The sequence below is a fragment of the Rattus norvegicus genome, chromosome 2 (genome assembly GCF_021556685.1).
Source record: "Rattus norvegicus strain SHRSP/BbbUtx chromosome 2, alternate assembly SHRSP_T2T, whole genome shotgun sequence".
Lineage (NCBI taxonomy): Eukaryota > Metazoa > Chordata > Mammalia > Rodentia > Muridae > Rattus > Rattus norvegicus.
Genome location: NC_141535.1, coordinates 190,186,989 through 190,211,926, shown reverse-complemented (window position 1 = coordinate 190,211,926; position 24,938 = coordinate 190,186,989). Strand labels below are relative to the sequence as shown.

At 43.3% G+C, this 24,938-nt stretch overlaps 2 protein-coding genes and 1 pseudogene across 3 annotated transcripts in view; 2 read left to right on the top strand and 1 right to left on the bottom strand.

Moving 5' to 3' along the window:
- Positions 1 to 2,790: 2,790 nt before the first annotated feature.
- LOC147996453 (uncharacterized) lies at positions 2,791 to 14,900 on the bottom strand. 2 transcript variants are annotated; one of them, XR_015672361.1, is made up of 5 exons: positions 11,723 to 12,518; positions 9,108 to 9,246; positions 8,618 to 8,682; positions 6,710 to 6,819; positions 2,791 to 4,933 (listed from the first exon to the last, which is right to left on the bottom strand). XR_015672361.1 is itself a non-coding variant. In XM_087637639.1 (4 exons), the coding sequence occupies exon 1, from the start codon at positions 14,775 to 14,777 to the stop codon at positions 14,337 to 14,339; it is 441 nt and encodes a 146-aa protein (XP_087493765.1). In that variant the 5' UTR covers positions 14,778 to 14,900; the 3' UTR covers positions 2,791 to 4,933; positions 8,618 to 8,682; positions 9,108 to 9,246; positions 14,049 to 14,336. The 2 variants fall into 2 exon arrangements, 1 of the variants encoding a protein (XP_087493765.1); XM_087637639.1 differs by lacking the exons at positions 6,710 to 6,819; positions 11,723 to 12,518 and adding an exon at positions 14,049 to 14,900.
- Positions 14,794 to 24,938, top strand: part of Man1a2 (mannosidase, alpha, class 1A, member 2) — a 145,302-nt gene continuing 135,157 nt past the window's right edge. The window contains 1 exon segment of the mRNA NM_001106452.1: positions 14,794 to 15,458. Within this exon segment, the coding sequence (NP_001099922.1) occupies positions 15,157 to 15,458 (302 nt within the window). The 5' untranslated portion in view covers positions 14,794 to 15,156.
- LOC147996452 (palmitoyltransferase ZDHHC3 pseudogene) lies at positions 23,670 to 24,731 on the top strand (annotated as a pseudogene).

The following is a 24,938-nucleotide window of genomic DNA, read 5'->3' as shown; positions in this document are numbered from 1 at the left end:
AAGTGAATTTCACCCACCACTAGTAAAAAAAAAAAAAAAACAGAGAGAAACCAACTTTATTAAGTTTTTTATTCTTATGGACTTTTTGTCCCCACAGTGTTTGAAATCAGTACATTATGATAGTTTTGAGAAAATACCCAGAAGAGGACAGCACATTTATCCTGCAACATACACTGTATTGAAGATAATCAATAAAGCGTTTTGATGGTAGGGCTCTGTGTTTTCAGCATTTCTGAAGAGTGAGGTCTACACTCCAGCTAATGCCTCATCGTGCTTGAGGATGGACGACACCATACTGTGACTGACTACACAGAAAGACCCTGTCTTGAAAGGACAGGAGTCCAGTTGGCTGTTTTATTGCACTGTCTCTGGTGAGAAAAAGCTGCAATTGAAGATATTTTATGCTCTTAATGAAGTTGACAGTGGCTTATAATACACAACAGACTCCATGAGAGAAAGTTAATGTAGTGTTAGACATCAAGTAAGTGTTAATTAAAATGTTCTAACAATGTATTGCTTTCTCGGAACATATCCTTGTTATCATTTAAGAGACAATGGGGGGGGAGGGGCATCTCTGGTGACCAGCTGGAGGCCTGGGAATGGAGAGGCTATGGGGAGTCTATTGGGGTGACCCTAGCTGAGATTCCCACCAGAGGGTATATAGAGACTGAAGCGACCACCTCATGTAACCAGGACTTTCAGAGGACAGAGGGGGACATCAATCCACCCACGAAACCCTCAACCCCCATCTTATCTTACCTACAAGATGTGCAGGGATAAAGACGGAGCAGAGACTGGGGAACAGCCAACCAATGGCTGCCCCAGCCTGAGACCCATCCCATGAGAGAGAACCAATCCCTTACACTATTAATGATACTGTGCTATGCTTGCAGACAGGAGCCTAGCATAACTGTCTCCTGAGCGGCTTCATCCAGCAGGAGATGGAGGCAGATGCAGAGACCCCCAGGCAAACATCAGGCAGAGCTCAAGGAGTCTTGTAGAAGAGTGAGGGATAGAAGTGAGGAAGCTGGGGGGCTCACAGACACCACAGGACCCACAGAGTCAGCTAATCTGAGACAATGGAGGCTCACAGATCCTGGAACACCAACACGGGAGCATGGTGAAGTTGAACCTAGAAGCCCGACAGATCTGTAGCAAATGTGCAGCTTGGTGTTCATGTGGTTCCCCTAACAAGTGGAACCTGGACGGCATCGGTCTCTGTTCTCTGTCATTGGATCCCCTTCCCCCATACTTGGATTGCCTGGATGAGACTCAGTGGAAGAGGATGTGCCTAGACCTTCTGGGACTAGATGCCACAGGATGAGGTGGTACTCCAGCGGGGCTCCCCTTCTCTGAGGAGAAGGGGTTGGGGCAATGGCGGGAGGGATTTGTAAGGGTAGGACTGGTAAGTGAGGAGGGAGGGGGTCTGTGATTAGGATACAAAGTGAATAGAAAAAATAAAAATTAAAATAAATTTTTAAAAAAGACACCCCCCACCCCAAAAGAGACAAAGTTAAGCTTAGCATGGTGGTGTATGCTTACAGTCCTATAACATACATTTATGCCAGCCTTACATCATAAGTATAGGACAGCCAGAACTACATAGTGAAGCCCTGTCTCACAAACAAACAAACAAACAAACAAACAAACAAAACCAGAAACCCACTAATAAATAATGGCACTAGAGTCACAAATAACTCCATCATGACTCTTTAACTACCCAGAAACTTTCCAGTCTGCAGACTTCCAGGAAAATTTCCCTCTGCGATTCCAGAAGACCTCATGCCTCTTTGGGCAGTTATTATAGGCTCAAACTTTGTTCACATTTTTAGTACATTAGGCTGAAATTGCATAGCACATTTGGGATGTTAAAAATCTACACCCCATTTGCATTTGGGAATTACTATAAAGTAAATATAAAACCTTACAATTCATAATTGGAAATCTGTAAATCCTTTAAGCCTTTTTCATGCTTGAAGCTGCCAAGTTAAATGCTTTTGGAATAATGGCTCCTAATGTCCAGTGTTTTATACCTCAGTTCGGATGTAGAACACGTTCTTGCCCCCCCCTCCCCCCTTCCATTCCAATCACCACAAAACCATTGTTCTCTGCAGAATAATTGCCAGTTGTAAATGCAAACATTAGTTTAAAGTAATTAATAGCAACCAGTAAAAAGAAAGGGATTTATGCACCATGAAATGAGTGCCTGAGAACTCCTGGTAAACTGGGCAAGTTTGATTGCTTTTGTCTTTCCTTTCTTGTGGTGCTGGGGACTAACCCTAGGCCCTAACACGTGTATTCCACCAGTGAGCAGCAACCCTTGTCTTAGATGTTTTAATTTTTTAATTTTTTTACTGTTTTTTTTTTCCCCCAGACCTGGGGACAGAGCCCAGGGCCTTGCGCTTGCTAGGCAAGCGCTCTACCACTGAGCTAAATCCCCAACCCCTTACTGTTTATTTTTTAAAAAAATGTTTATTTTGTCAATATGTGTGTGTTCGTGTGCCTGGGTGAGTTTATGTGCGAATGTGCATGTGGGAGGTCAGAAGAGGATGCTGGAGTTACAGGTGGCTGTGATCTGTCCCGTGGGAGTGCTGGGAGTAGAACCCAAATCCTCTGTAAGAGCTGTAAGTGCTCTTAGCTTTCTAGCCCCAATTTGCCTTTTTTTAAAAAAAAATATCAGTTGTATACTAAGAGAAATCAGGATTGCTTTATTACTTAGGTAGTGACACATATAGATATTCCTGAAGGTCTGTCATGCATCATTCTTCTATGGAAAATGATGTTACACAGTTTTCTTGGATTGTCAGGATCTGACTTCCTCCAGTTTATTGAAGAATATTTACACATGGTTTTTGAGGGTGGAGGTTACAGCCCAGGGGTAGAATGTTGTTGTAAAAATATAAAAAATAAAAGTCTTCCCCCCCACTAGGTCTGTCACTGCAGTGCCCCAAGATACCTGATAGACATCTTAATCTCAGTCAGCAAAGCCTCTCACCGGCTTTGCTCCATCCCATATCACACTGCTGAAGGCCTCTCTCTGAGCCTGGCAGCAATCTCTCTACCCATCCAGTTCCCAAAGCAGATTGCCACTATGGCAGAAACACGCATCCCAGTTCTGTGGTGGCCCAGTATCTCTAGCCGCCGCACACTCTCTTACACTTAATTCTCCACAAGAAAGAACATATAACCCAATAACCTCTGATCCAATTGATAAGATATAATTGCCCACTTAAGCATACAAAGCCCTGTACACATGCGTCCCTTAAGAACATGCATGACAACCTGTAAAGGTACAGCATGGAATCTTAAGGTCAGCCTCCATGTTGTCCCGTGGCTGGCTACTCTGCTGTCTCCTCTTCCTCCTCCTCTTCCCTCAAACTTTTCTCCCGCCCATCTTTCCTTCTCATCCAATAACAGGTCTCGTTTTATCCTGTACCTGCCCTCAACTGTATTTACAAATTAAATGGGGAGAAGGTTCTGGCGGTCACCGGAGTCCTGAGTACTGACTAGGCAGCTATCATTGGGGCTGTGGAATTAGCATCAAAATACAGATAACTCCAGGGCAAACCACAACAGAAGAGCACTTGCTTAGCTACTTGAGATTCTGTGTTCAGTCCCCAGTGTCACATACAAAATAGGGCCTTTTAGTAGATTAAAAAAAAAAAAAAAAGATGCTGTACTTACTTTGTGTAACTGTAATTCTTGGCAGTTTTCTATTCCCCGTTACCTCCCAGATAACTGCAGGGTGTTTCTACACCTGCTCTGGCCCATTCTAGCTCCTGAACAAAGGGCACAGAGACTTGGTGTATTTGTTAACAAGCTGCAAGCCTAAACTGGGCAGGCTCTGAGCTATTCTAACCCAACTAGGCTGCCTGCTCCTCCCAGTGCGGTCCTTCACCTTCATCTAAGACTTGCCCTGGCTTGCTCTGGTCCATGTATGTCCTCACTGCTGCTCTCTCATCATGACCTCATGGTGAATCCTCCTGCTCCATTCACCTGGTCTCTCTCTCTCTTCTTCTCTCATGCTCCTTCTCTACTCTTCTGTCTCCTCTGGGGACCCTGTAACTGGGATTGGAAGTTCCACCCTATTTTTGTCTGCCCTGCTGATCATCTCTTTATTAAACCGATCAGAAGGTAATACAGAAGAATGTTTACAAAACATGGAGGCAGATGGTGCTTCATAAAAATAAGAGTAACAACAAAGTCTGGCCTGTACTGCACTCTTTGCTGGCATAGAAATCAGCATCTGAATAATACAATGACAATCCAACTCAGGGTTCAAGGAGAGCATCCCAACAACTTTGCATTTGTTGAATATCATTTACACGGTCAATGAATAATCTGGACGTCAAAATTGAGAGAAGGGGAGTTTTAAGTATTATAATCAGAAGCAAGGAAACAGTATCCATTCCCTCATGAACCCCTGAAACCCTCAACCAAGTGACCCCTCTTTCTCCCCTTATTGTCTGTCTGTCTGTCATGCATGAAGGATATAGTTGTTATTTGTCATCCTCAGCCCTGTCATCAGTCAGCCATGCTACCGTGTGCCCCCGTAGAAGCCCGCCCACCATTGCTGACGGTTCTACTCTCAGGCCATCAGGATTGTTCTGTCAGATGGCAGTTTCCTAACTGCTCTGTCTTTGCTGTCAGCTGACCACCCTGAAGTCCAGTCTCCATTTTATAGTCAGGGCGACCCTTCTAAAAACGGACATCTGACTAATCACACCTCTGCTTAGAACTTTTTAATGGCTTCTTAGTGCTTTCAGAATAAAGCCTTCCTGCTTTAATGTGGCCACCCTCAAGGCCTTTCATGGGTCTGTCCTTATTACTGTTCTTGTCTGCTCCATTTCACTGTGTCTGATTGTTAAAGTTGCCTGGCCATAGGGTGAGCTTGTCAATTTCTCTTTGCAACTTTGGCTGGCCATTCTTCTTCCTATAATTGAAAGCCGTGTTGTTAGTTAGGTATATCAGGTTTCTGAGAAAAAATATTAACAAATTTGGTTCAAAGAAGTGTTGTCTGATATTTATAGTTTTACCAGCTGTCTTTTTTGCTATTTTTTTCTTAATGTCTATTTTGTTATATTGTCTTTCTGTGGTTTACGTTTGTGTGTCTCATGCTAATAGCACCCACTTGAACATGACTTTTATTTACCTTTTGTTAAATTTGTCAATATGATGATGTTCTATGTCTTTTTAAAAAATAATTTAAATGTGCTTATTATACTCACTACTACATACTTGGACATAACTCTATGTTGTGTTTTACTGACTATATGTTTATTTTGCTTCCTGCTGAATTATTAGTTTTCTATATTAACTCTCTTTGATTCTTAGCTACCAGGCCTTTCTGATGACTGAGAGCTCTGGATTTTCATTGACACAAACCACCCAGAATATAAAGGATCACACAGACATAGGCATAGTGGCCTAACTATTTGGGACACTGAAGTGGGAAGATTATTTGAGCCCAGGAGTGTGACACTCGTTTGGAGCCAAATAGCAAAACCCCTTTTCAGAGGCAAAATAGACTTCAGAGAAAGGCATTATTCTTGCCTTTCCCCAAACATAACAAAGGACTTGGGGCGCTTCAACTCTCCATTTTACATTTGCCCTCATGTATTTACTTCTTTGGTGCTTTTGTTTTGGTTTTTTTGTTTTGTTTTGTTTTCTTTTCTTTTCTTTTTTTTCGGGGCTGGGGATTGAACCCATTGTTTTGTTTTGTTTTGGGTTTTGAGTCAGGCTTGGCTTTGGCCACCAGAGTGCTGTGATAACATACCCAATGTTTTCATGTACTTAAAAGAACCAAACCAAAAGCACAGAAGCAGGAATGGTCCCTTTCTGCTTTACTATCTATCCCTTTCCTCATCAGTACCTTTCCCATCTTAAGCGTTCTCCCTAATGGTGTTTTGTTTTGTTTCTTTTGGTTGGCTGGCTTTACTTTAAAAGTTCTTTTGATGTAAGTCTGTGATCCATAAACTCTCTTAGGTGTTATGAATGAAAGTGACTATTCCACTTTTTTCCTTAAATGACAGTGTACCTGGAAACCAAACTCTAAGCTGACAGTTTTTATTCAGCTCGTCTAACATATCAATTGTCTTCTTTGAGACCTAGCTGTAGTTCCTCTGCAGATATTCAACATTTTCTCTTCAATAAGTTATCTTTACTCTTTACCTCTTCATCTGTGCCTTTCCAAGATCATGATAAATATCTGCCCTTACTGTCATATGAAGTTCTGATTTTTTTTTCTTAAAAAGATTTATTTATATACTGTAGCTCTCATCAGACACACCACAAAAAGGCATCAGGTCCCATTATTGATGGTTTTGTGTGGTTGCTGGGATTTGAACTCAGGACCTCTGGGAGAGCAGTCAGTGCTCTTAACCACTGAGCCATCTCTCTAGCCCTGATGTTTTCAATAGAAGACTTTGAGCCTAGCACACCTTTTAAATACAACTTTTCTGTTCTTCCTGTTAGCTTTTCTTACTGGGATTCCTATCCAACCTATGTTGGAGTACCCTAACCTCACCTCAGGAATCTGAAATCCCCTCTGATTCGCAGGTCTCCTGACTCTATTCTGGGTGCATTTTGATGTAACCCATTCATGTCCTCCTCCTCTCTGACTTCTGTTATCTCCAGAGAAAAAATTTCCCCACTTTAATGCTCATGTTTTTATTTTGCAAGATTTCTGTTAGTTCTTTTTCACTTTTACCTATTCCACAATTTCTTCTCCTTTTAAGAGTGATGTTGGGGTTGGGGATTTAGCTCAGTGGTAGAGTGCTTGCCTAGCAAGCGCAAGGCCCTGGGTTCGGTCCCCAGCTCCTAAAAAAAGAAAAGAAAAGAAAAAAAAAAGAGTGATGTTGTGCCTCCATTTATTGACTTGAAAAAGCAAAAGCACTGTGTTTAAGAATCTTTGCCTGCAGGGCTCAGCGGTTAAGAACACCAATTGTTCTTCCAGAGGTCCTGAGTTCAATTCCTAGCAACCACATGATGACTTACTCCAATCTATAATGAGTTACTCCAATATATAATGCCTTTTTCTGGCATGCAGTTATACGTGCAGATCAAATACTCAATACAAAATAAATAAATAAATCTTTAAAAAAAGAATTTTTATCTGGGGACAGAGCGATGACTCGATGTTTAATAGAACGTACTGCTCTTGCAGAAGACCTGAGTTCAGTTCCTAGCACCCATGTTAGCAGTTCACCACTGCCTACAATTACAATGTCAGGGAATCTAATGGAATCATCTGGCCTCTCAGGGCATATATACACGTGTACATGAACACACACATAAGTTCAACAAGTGAACAAAGCTTAGTCTTTGGGGCACCTGAATTTGTGTACACATATGTACACAGACACAGACATAATTAAAATTTAAATTTAAAGATCTTTTTTTTTTGGTTCTTTTTTTTCGGAGCTGGGGACCGAACCCAGGGCCTTGTGCTTCCTAGGTAAGCGCTCTACCACTGAGCTAAATCCCCAGCCCCCTAAAGATCTTTTAAAAATTAAGTAAATCATGCCAAGCGTAGTGGTGTATTGCTTCAGTGCTGGCACTCGGGAGGGAGCGATATGCAGGTCCGCACAAGTTCAGGCCAGCCACTTGCACATTGAGTTCTAGCCAACGCTACTTAGTGAGACCCTGTCTTAATAACCAAATAAACAAGATAAATAAATCTATAAACACACCTTTCAGTTCATAGAGTCGGTTTCATCTGGAGGACACGCATGTTCTGAGTGTTGTCATATATAATTTCTTAATGTTAGATACTCTTATGCATTTAGAACCTAACTAGTAAGTTCACTTTTAAGAGGGTATTTCTATTTGCTTGTGTGTGTGTGTGTGTGTGTGTGTGTGTGTGTGTGTGTGTTAGCATATTTTCCCCCATCTCCTCCTATGCTTATTCCTCCAAGGTTAGTAGTTTTGCCTCCACTTGCCTCCCTGGCCTCAGTTCTAGGATCAGGTCTAACGTTGGTGTTTTGATGTTTCTACTTCATCCACTGTGATGTTGGGGACAGCACAGAACCAGCTGTGTGGCTTGGTTCCTGGTCCCAAGGCAGGCTTTGTCTTCCTGCTTCCCTGCCAGGGGGTGGTAGAGCTATTTTCAGACTCCTCTCATTGGCTCATACACTCTGTCCGGCTCCTGTCCTCTCTACTTTGTTTGAAGTCTGTTCTGTTTTCTGCCACACTACAGGAGACAAAAATCTTGGCTTTGGGGCTTAGACCCCAATGGATTTCTGGCAGTAGACTGCCAAATGCTTTAGGTTTCAGTTCCACTTCTGGTTCACAAATATGTTTATTTTGTTTCTAGGCCTGATTATGTCCTTTTGGTTTTCTCTTTCTATATTTAGCCGTCATTATTTTTTTTTAATTTAGGGGGAAAAAAAGGTTTGTCTTTATTTTTATTTTAAGCGGATGGGTGTTTTGCCTGAACGTATGTATGTGCACCTTGGGCATGCAGTGCCCACAGAAGCCAGAGGAGGGCATTGGATTCCCTTGGATAAACAGTCATGCGGGCGATGTAAGTAGAATCCTGAAACACCTCTCCAACCCCCTTCATTGCTATTTTTGTGTGGGAAAAGGGATGGTTAAAACACGACCTTGCTATACCAACCTCAGCAGATATATTTCTGTGTGGGTCTCGCTCTCTTCTCTTGTTCTTCCATTAGAGGCTCAGCTCTAGAGAGAAAGGAACTGCGTTTAATTTCCACGTGGCCAACAAGTTCCACACCCTCCTCTGAAACACCAAGTTAGGATGACATAAGAAGACGGTCAAGTGGAGACTTAAACAAAGTATTATAATACACATAAACTAAGAAAATAATACATATAAACTAAGAGACTACTAGTTTTAGATCCGTAACCCAAAAGGGCTTGTTAATAGTCTCTGATGGCCCTTGACCTCTACTAATTCTAGCCTCAGAAAAGCTACCAAAGAGGAAGGATCTGCAGGGAAGACATGCTTATCTGAGATTTTTGCCTGTGTAGGTCAGGGACCAGGAGAGGGAAATGTGAATGAATCCTTAGTAACTGAGGCCTTGTACCTAGGTTAGCTCCAGTCAAGAACCACAGGAGGATGATGATGATGGAATGTATGTACTCACTTGTCCAGCAAAATCAGTGCAGAGAATGGTGTGAAAAGCCTTAAGTGATACTTCAGTAGAAACTCCTCTTTCTCCTCATGACATCCTCTAAGGCTTTTCCCATCTCTTTTGTCCTGACAACTCCTATTCATCCTGATGCCTAGGATAAAAATATTCCTTAGTGTACTACATCCCATCCATAGAGGAAGCACCATACTTATCTATTTAATCCTCGAGACAAACCCATGAGGTTTGCAATTTTTAAATGAGGTTTCTCATTTTTAATATTGTGGATGAAGAAGAATTAAGAGCAGGGCACATATTCAAAACATAACAGGTAAATGGTGAATAGCACATTAGGCCCGACTTTTCCAGCACCAGAGCTACATTCGTTTGTTTTATGTAGGCTACCTCACATATTTAAGTCATCGTTGATTCCTTACAACACAGTATAGCACCAGAATACATAAATCAACAAAATATATTCTCAAGCTAGCTGCCCAGAGTAGAGCTGAAGTAACTTTAACATAAGGATTTATAAAGACTGTTTGACCTCTTTTGGCATCGGATTCCTCTTTATAAATATGGATATGAGCATCCCCTTTTGAAGGTGTCTGGAGAGGTTGCTGAATTCAATAGATCTCTGTTGTCACTTTTGTGCAGACCATTCAACTTACATCTTCTCTTCCTGGCTGCCTAAGGAGATAGCTGTTCTCTTCTGTCCACCCCGCTTAAGTCCCTGCTGCAAGCCTGCTTGTTACTGGAAAGAATGGATTACTCTTTTATATTTCTAAAGTGAGTGAAGTCTATGCTAGCGGCAGCCATGGTTCCTCCATGTCAAGGCACACTAGGTATTGCTCAAGACTTGGTCAAGAGCCCGAGAAACTAATTCCAAGTGAAAAGTAAATTACTAGGCCTGTGTCATTATGTTGAAGCTTCCTGTGACAGATGTTTGAGTTGATCAAGTTAGCAAGAGAAGAGGTTTGTCTTGGATCATGGTTGGAGGCACTGGTTCACGATCCCACAAACCCATTGCCGTTAGTCCTCTGGCAGAGGTACTGGATGACAATAGCAGGGGACACATACAGAAAAAAAGAGCAAGAGACAATCTTCAAGGGCACGCTTTTAACATCTGAAGATCGTGTGCTCCTAGGGGGCATTCCAGACCCACACTTGGGCATTCTGCCTGTGGCCTCCAAAAGCCTACGCAATCTGCTCATCTCTGAGCTCCTGGTATCTGAACTGTTCTATGATTGCTCACAAGTCCAACTCTAACATCTCAAGGTGAACTCAGCCATGAGCCTTTATAGAAATCAAAACAAGCTGCACCATTCCAAGGTATAAAGGCACAGTGTAAACATCATCATTCCCAAAGGGAAGGACAGGAAAACAGCAACCCAGGAGGGCTAAACAAAATCTTAACCACTCCATTTCCAGCATCCATGGTAGTGATCTCACTCTGGTGAGACGAGACTGACTATCAGAGAGGCTTTGTGGCCCCATCCCCAGATTCTGCCCACTGCCTGCAGAGCCTCTTAGCACAATGGTTCTCAACCTGTGTGTTGTGACCCCCTGTGGGTCACATAGCAGATATCCTTCATTCTAGAAATTTACATTATGCTTCATAACAGAAGCAACGTTACAGTTAAGAAGTAGCAACAAAAACGATGTTATGGTTGAGGGGGGTCACTGCAGCATGAGGAACTGTATTAAAGGGTCCCAGCATTAGGAAGGTTGAAACCACTGTCTTAGCAGATTCTCATTCCATATTGCAGGCACCCGTGACTTCTTAGGGTCTTCCGTGAGCCATGGCATCACTCTCAGAGTTTTGGACATTGCCCTGTCAAGGTTTGCTTACAGAAACGTTGGCCCTTGATGTCTACTGTATAGCTATTCAGTCTTTCTTTTGACTTATCAGTGCGAACAAATGTTTGGGTTTTGTGTGCGTGCAGAACCTGTATTACATGGAGGAATCAAGGTCTGTTGTGTGTGTGAACCGTGTCTGAGCTTGCCTGGGCCCAGGCCTCCACGTGCCTTGCTGGATAGTGACACGAACATGAATTCCTATGCACCTTTGGGCATCCTGACTCTCTGGCAGATCTGAACACTTAAGTGGGGGGAGGGGGAGGAGAAGTGCAGACTTTCTCTTCCAGCTGATTTCATCTTGGCTTTTTTTTACGGCAGCCCAACTGAGACCCATAGACTAAGATTAGGGAAACGATAGTTAGGCAGAGGAAGGGTAGGCATGTCTACATTTCTACCTCACATAAGTGGGAAACTTATTTTGCATTGAGCTATGGCTGTTTTGCCTGCATGTGGATATAATCTGTATCTATATATATCCACAGTCCACATATTCTCCTGCACGACTGCAAGGTCATCGAGCATGAGGATTCCTACTGCTCTAGTCTTGAGACTTGGTAGAGTTATCACATAGTAGTTCCTCAGTGAGCAGTCACTCATCTCAGAGTGTCTGTCTAGGCTTATTTGGGTTTGCTGACTTTCATGCAACTAACCTAAAAATTTCATAGCTTTGAACCACAAGTTGTCCCTGATCTTTGAGGAAAGTGCTTTCTCGACACAAATAGAAGTGGAAGGAGCAAGGCTAGAGCCTAGTTATTTCCCTAGGCATTCACCTGGTAACTTCTCTTCTGGCATCGTTCTTGGACAAGTTGGGAAGCAGGTGAAATGCTGAAGGAACAGCTTATGTAAGTAAACAAAAAACCCATCTTTTTGCATTACCCCCTGCTTCCTCCTCATCTCCTGAGTTCTGCTTAAAATAGGGCTAGATTATGAGACTAGATCTAGGAAGCCTGGGGCAAGGTCAACACTGCTTTGTGTTGGAAACAATGAAGAGTCAGTAGGTTAAACACACGAGGAACCTCCAAGCTGCAATACTTGAGGGGATCCCAGGAATGGTCCTAGCAGTTTGAAATCTGTAAGGATAAATTTTATTTTGTTAACTTTTAATAATTCTAATCTCCTAAAATACGAATTAACTTAGATTTGTAAAAAGGGAAATTACCGTTTTATCTGCCACTTTGAAACCTTGTCTACGCCTTTGATCAAAGCCTGACTATGCTTTGAAAATGAAATATTCTCTTTTAGGCATCTGGAATGAAATTCCTCTTTGTTAAGTTCTTACCCCTCTACCCCCACCCCAGTTCACATCTCTGCTTTCCGTGGATTGCCCTCAGAGGGTCAGTGTGTGTTCATCCTGTTCTGACTGGGTCCACCTCCTGAAATCTGACCTTAACTTTCTCAAGTACCATTCTTTATAAATTTTTAATTTAATTAATTATAAATGTAACACAAACAGAACGCACGGGGGAAATTATATATAATATCAATGTCTTAAGAGTTATAATCTTTTCTAAATGTTTTCCTTTACTGTATTTATATGCATATTCTTATATATTTGTAACCACAATGAGTACATTTGCAGCTTGCTTTTAAAAAAGGCATTAACTTGTTTTCTCTTTAGAAGTGAAAGAAGATGGAAGGGAGATGGGAAGAAGACAGAGGGCAAGTTGGAGAGGTAGAGGGGGCAGGGTGGGGGGAGGGAGGAGGAATTGGTAATGGTCTGGAGGCTGGTTGTAGGAGTGTAACAAAAGAGTTGACTGTATTCGAGTATCTGCAAAAGTCTGTAAACTTAACACTTTAATCTCTTACAGAAGAATAGGCAAGGGCAAGAAAGAGGACAAGGCATGCAGAAGACTCTTCATCAGCTATGAGGCTGGAACAGCCAACGTCACATTTGTAGTGTTTGGTTATGGCAAAATTTTCTTGCAGTAAACAGGGTGGGTGTTAGCTAAGTAATATTAACTTCTCAAGATTTATACAATTTATTGTTTTGTTCAGAGGGTGGTATTTGTTTCTCTTGAACTTCTCCTGGAAAAGAATGACCTCAACTTTCAGAAATCATCGTGTTGGGCTTTTAAGAGTCTCAATATTAGTGATCTGTGAGACAGACACACTGTATAAAGGCAGCAGTTTCTTACATCCATTCACAAGTGTCCCACTCAAATCTCACTTTGGATCCAGCACTCAGAGCGGTGGCCCTTAATATTTTTTACATCTTGTGTTTTTTTTTTTTTTTTTTTTTTTTTTGTAAAGCAAAAAGACTCCTTTTGTCCTGTGGTAGGAAGTTAGGGTATGCAGAGCTTCTAGAAATTCCTAGTGGAATGTAGTTCTGAATCGTGCCAAGGAACATGAAGTTTTCTTTGATTTCTGAGGCTGACTTCCCACCCCTGCCATTTATGGGCCTCCTCTCCAATTGCCAACTACCAGTTAGGTAGGATGTGTGCAAGAAACAGAAGGTAAATTTAAAAAAAAAATATGCTAAAAGCAAACTAGGTGCAAGACTACATATGCATTGTTGAGAAACTATTATACTTTATCACAACCTGGCTCTTCTCAATATTATAGATAACACAACTGACTCAGATTGTTTTCAAGCCTCAACTTCAACAATATTGTCTTTTTGGGTTTTAACACCTACTCATTCATTTCTATTATGTTTTGAGCGGGGGTGAAGGTGACTAGAGTGTCCTAGGGACTGAACCACGAGGTTATCTCCTGTCCGACCCAGGTAGCCGAATTCCCCGGAAAGGAACCCAGTAGAAAGGGTAAAGCTGCCATTTTAACACGAAACCCGCACATGACTAGTGCCACTTCCTTCTTCAACCAGCCTCGCGTGTCCAAGAACGCGTGGAAGTTTGAGACCCTGATGTTGAACCCCGGGCCTGAGTCTCTGTTACTGAGGCAGGCGTTAGCCTTGGTCTCTGGAACCCGTCAGTTCAGAGAACCCCAAATTCCAGGGTCATCTTCGTGACCTGAGTGCCTGGTCCCCCTCGTCTGGTCATCCGGGGTTGTGGGGGCTCGGGGCTCCGGGCAGCGGCCAGGCCCAAGCGGCCCGGCGGGCGGGGGAGGGGCGCGGCGGCCGGGAGCGTGCGCGCGCACCTCACACTCCGCCGCCCGGGGACGCCCACTCGCGAGTCGGGGCGGCAAGCCGGCCCGCGCCCCCCACAGCCGCTCTGCTCGGCCCAACCGGTGCCGGCCCCGCAGCAGCTCCGCGCTCCGCGGGCCTCCATAGGCCAGGGACTAGCCCGGGGCCGCGGTCTCGCGTCGCCGCCAGCGCGAGCGTGCGAGCCACCGGAGGCCGGGCCCTGCCGGAGCCGCCCTGCGCCCGCCCGAGGCGCGGCTGCTCGCTCGCTCGCGCGTGCCCGTCCGCCCTCCCGCCCGCCTCTCCTAGGCGGTGCGAGGAATGAGCTGGCGTCCACCCCGGGCTGTCGGTCCGAGGGCCACGGCCCGGCTACCTCGCACGCCGCCAAGGCGCAGGGGCTCGGCCGCCGCGGCTGGGCTCGGCCAGGAAGCCGGCGGCGGGGCTAGCTGAGGAGGAGGAGAGGGAGGAGGCGGAGGAGGAGCCGGGCGGGGGCGGCCGCTCGGCTGAGGAGGAAGTTCCGCTCCTGACAGAGCGCGCGGCGGCGCGGGCGCTGAGGTGTTCGGGACGCCGTCGCCCTCGCGGCCTCGGCTGAGGGTCGTCGCTGCCACGCGGGGCGCCGCTGCTTGGAATCCGCGGAGGCTTCGGAGTAGTGGAGCGGAGGCTTCGGAGGAGACCGAGTGGAACCGACCTGCTGCAACTCCTCGTCTCGCCGGGCGCCGCCGGGGCGGGCAGCAGCCTCTGAGCATCGCGCCGGGGCGCGGGCATGGCAGAACCCACCTTGCAGCTTCTCTGCAGTGTGTTTCGCCCGGTCCGCTCTCGGGAATGAAGAGGAGACTCGCGATCACCCGGTGAGGAACTGAGAGCCAAATGGCGAGAAGATCTTACCGGACAGAAATCCGCGATCGCTTGGGAGGTCACCCGGGCTTCTGGATGTAATCGGAGACCATGAAAGAGGTGGCCTCGTAAATAATCATCATCATAATAAAAAAGCACAACAATCCTTTGAGAGGCGGGAAGTTGAGTTTATTCATTTTTTTTGTCGAGGTTTTGAGAAACGGTTCGATGTGTTGTACATTTGATATAAGATGAGAACTTTATAAAGTATTCCGTCCAAGAGCCTAAACGATGACTACCCCAGCGCTGCTGCCCCTGTCTGGTCGTAGGATACCACCTCTGAACCTGGGGCCGCCCTCCTTCCCACATCACAGGGCTACCTTGAGACTCTCCGAGAAGTTTATCCTTCTCCTCATCCTTAGTGCCTTCATCACCCTGTGTTTTGGGGCATTCTTCTTCCTTCCAGACTCTTCAAAACACAAACGCTTTGATCTGGGCTTAGAAGATGTGTTAATTCCTCACGTAGATGCGGGCAAAGGGGCTAAAGACCCCGGAGTCTTCCTGATTCATGGACCCGACGAACACAGACACAGGTTCGTTTGTTTCTCAAATTCTGGTACTCCCTTTTGGGAGAGCAAGGTACAGTTCATCTCTCTCTCTCTCTCTCTCTCTCTCTCTCTCTCTCTCTCTCTCTCTCTCTCTCTCTCTCTCTCTCTCTCTCTCTCTCTCTCTCTCTCTCTCTCTCTCTCTTCCGCCCCCGCCCGCCCCCCAGGGTGTTGAACGTTGTTCAGAGCTGGCTGGGTAGAACCATAGACTGGAAGAACTCCTAGGGTTCCTAGGTTTTTACCGGCCGAATGAAGTGTTCAGTTAGACTCGTTTGCTGTGGACAGCAGCGAGCGGAGATACCAGGATTCAGCGTGCGCATATTGAGAACGTGTCGCCTTCAGCCTTTCTGCCACCATGTGAAGTCACTGAATGTTGACAGCTTGCTAGACTTTGTTCACCCAAGTCCCAGTCTCTGGCTTGTGCTCTTATTTTATTTTATAATTTTAAAAGATGGGGTGTGTATATCCTTAACTACTGTAATTTGGCCAGTTAATCTGAACTTAGCCCTTGGCTGGGTATAGCCAAGATGAAATAAAATGGAAGCTCTGCTTCCAGCCTTTAAGTCATTTCTAGACTTTTACCTAAAAGGACACTTTGGAGGCAATTCGCTTTTTCTAAACACTTCTCTCGTAAGCTAATTCTTGAGTATGTGGAAGAGAACTGTGTATGAGACATCACCCGAATGGTAGAACCCCTGTAGAAAATTGGTAATGGTTTTAACCTAGTGTGAGGATTTTAAAAAAGCCTAGGTTCAAATCTGAGCCTAAGTTAAATATTTGGGACAATACATATTGTAATGAGGGCTTTCTCACTTTGTCAATCAGGTAGTTAATAATTACTTGCTTGGTAGTTCGTTGACTTTTGGCCTTACCTTATGAAGTACTTTTAATACAGTTTCATGTCATTTTTCTATAATTGGGATTTTTGGTATTTTCAGCTTACATACTTTTAGATTTTTTTCTTTAAAACTTCCCTTTGCTTTGTAACTGAGAAAAACCTTACTTGGTCTGGGAAATATATGCTGGAAAAAAAATCTGTTTTTCTGGAAACCTTATTTCCCATGGTATGTATATATGATTCGATGAGTATTTGGGAAAAGTGTATTTAAGACTGGCATCAGAGCTCTTTGACAGCAGTGATGTATTAATGCCACTTAGCTATTACGCTCTACTGTCATGTACTAATAAATCGATTCCTTTATATTTTGTATGGGTAAAAGTTTTTAAATTGCAAATTTTTACTTTAAAATTTCTATTAAGAGAGTTAAGAAAAGTTTTCAACTAGTTGAAGCTAAAATACATCTGAATGAAAGTGTAGATATGTGCATTTTACTGCACAATCAAATTTACTGTACAAATTCAAAAGATCTGCTTAAGTCTTGTAAATAACAATTCTTAAACTTTAGAGCCCAGGAATGTGTATGTATTTATTGTCGTTATTCAGAACACCTGGTTCCTGAGTTTGGTGACGGAAACAGAGTTCTAATGGCTAAGAGGTCGGCTGCATTTTTTGTTAGGAAGAGTCAGGGTAGCTCTTGTGTTGGATTTGTGTGGTTACTGAATCAAATAATCAGAACTCGTGTATGGGGAGTTGAAGTAGTGAAGGAGCTCTGTGTTACCTCACTATGGCTGTGGCAGGAACAGTTTGTGTTTCTCTTTGTTTACTACTTTGTTGTTGCTTCCTCTCACCTGAAAACAGTCTGTTTGGAATAACTTTACTTTGAGCAAGGATTACATTTAAAACTACAGAAACTAATGTGCAAACATGAACTTGATTAAAAATAATTCAGAAAGATAGTTTTACAGAATTATTTGTGACTTGTTTTGTGTGTTTGTAGTATCTTAGAAAGCAAAAATTAGATGTGGGGTTAGACAGGGTTGAGGAGCCTCATTACTGTGTAATTGGAGGCAAATCGAGGGCACTATTTCTTGGTACTGGTGTTTAAGAGACACTTGTTGGGATAATGTTTCTTTATGAATGCACAGTTAGTGTAGTACCTTGGGGCTTTAGTTCAGTAGTTAGTCATTGTACAGGTTCCACTGACGAAAGTTGGTGATTTTTTTTTTTGTAGCTAATTTTTAATCAGCTCAGATTGCTTCCTCTGCATGACATTGATATCTAGTTTATGGGTTGTACTGATGACATAATACATGCAGAGTCCTCAGTGGAGTTCACAATTTCAGCCATAAGTCAGATATTGTTATCACTTATTAGAATGGGAATGTTTGAATTAGGACTTTGCTTTAAGTATTTTATGTTTCTGAAAAGGTAAGTACAGTTTGGTTAATATTTTGAGAGTACACCAGAATGTTACTATCAAAAGGAACATTTTCTAACTATTATTTTATAACTAAGTTATTAACAACAAATAGAGCCTGCTGTGTGGATGGCTTAATGATTCCGTAGGTGATTTTGGTTTTGGGAGTTAAAAAGTTGTACTCAGAGCAACCAGACTGTCTAGCATTTGGAGTGGAGAGGAATGAGAATAGGAAGATTTCATTAAGGGAGAAGAGGCTCTGAAACTGAGAAAAAGAAAGGTAAATGAAGTAGTGATGCGAGGCGGAGTGGTCAAACAGGCTGCACAGGAGAGCCCTAGTGGAAAAAGCCTGGCATCTTTAAGAAATGCTCCTGTGACTGATGTGGTACCTTGTAGTTGTGGCCAGGTGAAGAGAGTAGACGGGGCAGATATGGAGTTACAATTCCTGTCTGTCCCCTCGTTACAGAAGCTTGAATTAGTTAACTGCACGAAGTGGGAGATTCATATGGAAGTCTGGATTTCTGGTTTTCCTTAAAAGAATTTGAGACTAGAACAACACTCAAGTGTCTATTTTCTGATGGCTAACACTCAGTCGGAATCTGGCTCCCTCTTGACAGGCATGTGCTCTCCATTTTATGCCACTCACTTAAGGTGTCAAGTAACATAATAAATCAGTGCTCAGCCTGCTGGTAGTTAGGTTTGCATTTCTAGGCTGGACTCAAGAGTCTGTTCCTAAGTTTTTGGTCTTCATTCTAAGTAGCTGCTGGGAAGTCACTGAAGCAAAATGAAAAAAAAAATCATTTTGAGTTTAAAAAGCAAGACCAATTACTTTTGTGCAGGACAACCAAGGTTTGAGGGTCTAGGACACAGAATATTAACTGTGGCCATAGTAGTCATACTGTGGAGAAGATACACTAGTGAGAAATGAAGTTGAATTAAATTTTAGACACTTGTGGTTGGCTGAATATAGAAGTTAAGGTAGGAGGAGTGAGTTGAAAGTTCTGAATTTTCTTGTTTTTATGGTCTTGGATTAACATAAACTTTTTTCTGTTATACCTTTATTTTTATTATGATTTTTGCCTTTATTTAATAATGGTTTTATGTGAAGTTAGTATTTGCTTGAAGATACCTTAGCGTGTTCCCTTTTGTTAAGTAGCTTACACAGTCTTTTAGTGAACTTTTTATATGTTTATAAAGCATTTTTAAAGTGCCAATCAACTGTCAAGGTGATAATAGCACAAGTTGTACTAATAGTTTAGAATTACATTTGTGATTTTAAATCACCACAAATAGGAATTTGTTATAGTGCCCATTAATGTTATTACAAAGTATACTGGTTTACGTAAAGTGTATCTTTCTAACTTGTGTCTAGATAGTTTCTTTTCACTTATCAGTCTTTCATTTTGAAACTGACATTGCTTATGAAAATGACATTATACAAATGAGATTGACCTCCCCATGTGTTTCTTTAAAACATATATTTGGGGGCTGGAGAGATGGCTCAGTGGTTAAGAGGTCCTGAGTTCAATTCCCAGCAACCACATGGTGGCTCACAACCATCTGTAATAGGATCTGATGCCCTCTTCTGTTGTGTCTGAAGATAGCTACAGTGTACTCATATACATAAAATAAATAAATCTTTAAAGAAAATAAAACATATATTTGTAAACTGTCTTTTAGTTGGGATCATGTTAATTCAAATTGAATACTCCAAGAGTCACATGTGTTCATTTCAAGTTGCTCTCTGTCTGTCTGAGCTGATCTTATTACATTACCAAGTGCAAATTACACACTTGCCCCAGTCCCTCTGGTAAACCATCACGCACTCAGGACAGGGTTAGGTGGCCTGGGTTACCCTTGGGGGAGCCCCTGTGATTTCTCCAGTTCTCAGGACTGGGAGTCTGGGCAGTGGCTGGTGACTGGGTGGCTGGCAGCAGATCTGCAGGGCAGGGTCTTCACCCTTGGCTGTCTGGCTGGGGCTGAAGGTCACAGCTGCATCATACTGGGCCTCGAGCAGCTTGATGTACTTCAAAGCCTGTAAAGCTTCTGGGGAGACCTTTTTCATACTTTCCAAAAGATTGTAGTTCTCACCAGAGTCCTCAGACAAATCATAGAGTAGCAGGGGCTCATGAGAGGTAAGAGGGTTGGCAGCATGACAGGTAGGTTCTGAAGTGGTGTCATTGGGCACAGCCTGGAGTGTCCTGTAGTTTTTCTAAAGGGAAAAAAATGTAGGCTTTGGAATAGGAAGAACCTAAAGTGGAATTGTAATTTTTATTTGGTGGCTATATGACAGTGTAGTAGATGTAATCACTTTGAATCTACAGTGATCATTACTAGTTACATCAGAGTAGTGTGTACTTTAGTGGGTGTAGAGGTGTCTTAATATTAGCACTCTGGAAGCAGGGGCAGGTGGATCTCTGAGAGTTCAAGGCTAGCCTGGTTTATATAGTGAATTCCAGGCTACCCAAGGCTATATAGTGTCTTAAAAACAAAATAAAACGAAGACCCAAACACATATAAAACCCCACAGAAGTGTTGTAATAAGAGATTGTTGAATTCTCTTTCATACTTGTTTTTATTTATGTGTATGTGTGAATATCTCTCTCTGGGTGTATGCCTGTGTAAGTGTGCACTTACCTGGAGAGGCCACAGGTGTTAGATCACCTGTAGCTACTGGCCCTGGAGTTGCAGGCCTTCGTGAGCTGTTGGGATGTGGGTGCTGGGAATTAAACCTTTGTGTTCCTAACCACTGAACCAGACCCTCAGATTCTTTACTCACATCATGATTGTTCATTTTTGTTTATGATTCATTGTTGCTTTTTAGTGCTGCATTTATTAGTTATTTCCTAATAACTAATGCTAGACAAGAAGTAACTAAAAGGCAGAAAGATTTGCTTTGCCTCAAAGCCGAGGCATACAGCTCATTACGTGGCAGTGGGAGCAGCTTGGACTCTAGTGCTGAAGAAGCAGGAGGAATTCCAGTGCATAGCTGGCTTGTTTCTTTTCCTTTTTTATTTAGCCCTTGAACCTAGTCCATTGGATGATGCTCTCCAACTTCAGGTGGGTATCTTATTCTCAGTTAAATGTTTTGGAAACACCCTGGACAGACATAACCTGACATGCCTTGTAGTTGTAGAAGAAGCCCTGAGTGGTCTTGAGTGAATGAGTGTTGTTGGCATGAGCTCAGTCTTGCCAAGGACTCTAGGTGGACCCATGGAAAATTGGCAATTGTTCCCGTATGGTTCAGGCTCAGAAAAGCAAAGTTTGAGTATTTACTGATAAGTGATCAGGATATATGAAAGCTAGCAAGTACATGTTTACAGCTGGAGACTGCTTGCCAACAGAGACCCCTGCTGAAACTAGGCAACTCCTCCCCATATGCTGTGAGTGATTTCACTGAGGTTCTGGGTTACAGAGGCAGTAGCTACCATTCCATCAGCGTGTGCACACCTCCACCTTTGTACATGTGTCTGGATATATGTTCTTTCTTCATTCTCTCACTGACTCTAGTCAAGGTTTCAGGACCCAAGACATGCAGGATGACACAGTGCCTTATTAGTGAGCTAGGTATTTATTAATTTAATCAAGTTGACAGTTGAAATTCACCATCATAAGTTTGCATCCTTGTCAACTTGCCCAAACACATTTTTTTTAGTTTTAATATTCTATCTCCATCCCCTATAGGCTTACGGCTGCTTTATAATGCAAAATACATTCATTCCAACTTCAGAAGTCCTCAGAGTCTTAACAGTTTCAACACTACTCAAAAAATCTAAGATCTCTTTTGAGACTCAAAGCAATCTCTTAACTACAAGTCTTTTGTCCCAAAAAATCCCATAAAACAAACAAAAAAAGCAAGGTATTTATTTTCATATACAATGGCACATTATATAAACATTTCTACTCCTAAAAGTAGTAATGGCATAGCAGTGAAAAATAGGGCAAAGCAAGACTGAAATCAAGCAAGACAAGTGCCAAATCCTGTAGCTACATGTCTGGTATCCATGGTTCTTGATAACATACGAGCTCCAACAACATTGGGTAGTCATTCCTTTCCAGGTCTGTTGTCTACAATACAGGGTTGTTCTCCTCTTCTTGTGCTGGCCAATGCTGTCCCTGCAGCTGTTTTGGCAGGTACATCAGGTTCTAGCATCTCCAACTTCCCGGGGTTTGTTTTTATTGTAACTTAGGCTTCACTCTCTTAACTCTATGCAGTGGCGTCTTAGAGCTTCCTTGCAGGGCATCTGACCCATGTTGCCTGGCTTCAGTGGATTTCTGGAACCTTGGTAAAGCCTCCATGACCCTGTAATTCTTTAATTTTGCATGCGTGTGAAACCAGCACTGTGTGTACAACACTGCCAAGTTTTAATGCCAAGTCAAAATGTAGTCTGGCGTGCTATTTTACAAGGCCTCTGTGCATTGGCAGTTGAACCTGGGCAGACACTTCCCAGGCAGGTATTTTCTAGCAGGAAACCCCTCAGCAGCATCCTGAGTGCAGACTCTTTTCAAATGAATTTGTGTTTTACAAGCTTAGTCTTCAGTGGGTGGAGTCTTGTCCTAAGAGAGAATATTTCTCTTTTAAAAATATTTTAAGATTTATGGTTTTGTGTGTGTGTGTGTGTGTGTGTGTGTGTGTGTGTGTGTGTGTGTATGTGTGTGTGTTGTATACATGCTGTGGTGCACATATGAAGATTCGAGAACAGAATGGTTCTTTACACCATGTGGATTCCAGAGATTGAACTCAGGTTATAGGGTTTTAAGTGCCTTCCAGAAGGACCTTTTTTTGTTGTCCTAGTACAAAATGAGTGATTTCTCTTTAATTGCCTTACTCTCTCAACTCCCCCTCTAAAATGGTTTTTAGATTACCTAATTATATGTATGTACATAGGTTTGTGGAGGCCAAAAGAAGGTGTTGGATCCCCTACATCTAGAGTTAGAGGTAGTTTTGAGCCTTCTAAAATGGGTGCTGAGAATTAAACCCAGGCCCTCTGCAAGAGGAGAGTGTCCTCTTAACTGCTGAGCTGTCTGAACACTGTAATCTCCTTAATGTCTGAAGATTCTTTGCCTATGTCTGCCATGTCTAGAACTTTAAGCTTACTCCTGTTCCTTTTCTTGCTAAACTCTACATTTTCCCTATTATCTGTTCTCCCTTGTCATAAATCTGGGCAAAAGCAGTGAGTAGTAACTGTGCCACAGCCTCAACGCTCTGCCATAGTGAAATTTCCTCTGCTGAACAAACTAGTCCATTACTTTTGAATTCAGCTTTGCTCAAGTTCTCTGGACACAGGCAAGACACAGCTATATTCTTTTCTAGAATGTAATATGAATGTCCTCTAGTTCAGTTTCCAGGTGAGTTTTTATTTCTGTCTGAGGCCTTGTGAGCTGTGACTTCACTGTCTGCATTTTTATTGGCTTTCAGTTCCTCTGTACTTCCACCAGAATGGCCCAGTTAAGTTTCATTTACAATATTCTAGGGCATCACTCAAGGACTTAAACTCTTCCCAATTTTGACTTCTGTTGCCCCAATACACACACACACACACACACACACACACACACACAGAGGAAGTATTTACAATAAATCAGATTTATTTAAAAGTGTTCTTTGGCTTTCTTATAACCTTACCATTTATTAAACACAAAAGCAAGTTTGCATACTAATGATATGGATGTGTTTATTTTTACATAAAGAATGAAATCTGTGGCCATTTTTTTTTTTTTTTTTTTTTTTTGGTTCTTTTTTTTCGGAGCTGGGGACCGAACCCAGGGCCTTGCACTTCCTAGGCAAGCGCTCTGCCACTGAGCTAAATCCCCAACCCCCCTGTGGCCATTTTAAAAAAAGAAATCTTCCCGCAGCCATGGCTGCTGCCACTGCCTGGAGTTCCATGGGCCTCTCCTTCGCTCCGCCCCGTGTGAGGCCGAGTCCAGCAAGCCATGGCGCCCGGTGCCATCGCGGACGCTGGGCGCCGGGGCAGCAGCAGGCGGCGCGGGACGAGCTGCCTCCAGATTGACGATGCCAGCATGGACAGAATAGCTTATGAAGCTTATCCCCACTCATCACTTCCGAGACATTGAACGGAAACCAGAATACCTCCAGCCAGAGAAGTGTGCCCCACTTCCCTTCCCTGGCCCCACGGGAACCATGTGGTTTATCCCTGATGGCTGTGGCATCGCCTGTGCCATTGTCACCTGGTTTCTGGTCCTCTATGCAGAGTTTGTAGTCCTCTTTGTCAAGCTGATTCCATCCCGAGACTACGCATCTGTATCATCAACGGAATTGTGTTCAACCTGCTGGCCTTCTTGGCTCTGGCCTCCCACTGCCGGGCCATGCTGATGGACCCCGGGGCAGTGCCCAAAGGAAATGCTACTAAAGAGTTCATCAAGAGCCTTCAGCTGAAGCCTGGGCAGGTGGTGTACAAGTGTCCCAAGTGCTGCAGCATCAAGCCCGACCGGGCACACCACTGCAGTGTTTGTAAGCGGTGCATTTGCAAGATGGACCACCACTGTCCGTGGGTCAACAACTGTGTCGGCGAGAACAACCAGAAGTACTTTGTCCTGTTCACAATGTACATACTCTCATTTCCTTGCACGCCCTCATCATGGTGGGATTCCACTTCCTGCATTGCTTTGAAGAAGACTGGACAAAGTGCAGCTCCTTCTCACCGCCCACCACTGTCATCCTGCTCATCCTGCTGTGTTTTGAGGCCGCTCTTCCTCATTTTCACATCAGTGATGTTTGGGACCCAAGTGCACTCCATCTGCACAGATGAGACAGGAATAGAACAATTGAAAAAGGAAGAGAGAAGATGGGCTAAAAAAACAAAGTGGGTGAACTTGAAAGCCGTTTTTGGCCACTCTTTCTCTTTAGGCTGGGCCAGCCCCTTTGCCACACCAGCAAGGGAAGGCAGACCCGTACCAGTATGTGGTCTGAAGGACCTTGACCAGCATTGCCACTCAGACCACATCACAGCACTCCCATCCGCTCTCGGGAATGTTTAGGCCAAAACTCTTTTTTTTTTTTTTTCCCGGAGCTGAGGACCGAACCCAGGGCCTTGCGCACCACTGAGCTAAACCCCCAACCCCTAGGCCAAAACTCTTAAAACTTTTTTATGTCTTCAGAAAAATGGCTGAGCATTGCAGAGAAAAAAAAAGTCCTTATGTTTTATTTTTTAAGAAAAAAAATCATTCTTTCAATTTTTTGATGACTAAA

What these genes read in the sequence shown, in the direction of transcription:
- LOC147996453 (XM_087637639.1), bottom strand. Translation starts at nt 14,777, where the DNA reads ATGCTCAGAGGCTGCTGCCCGCCCCGGCGGCGCCCGGCGAGACGAGGA.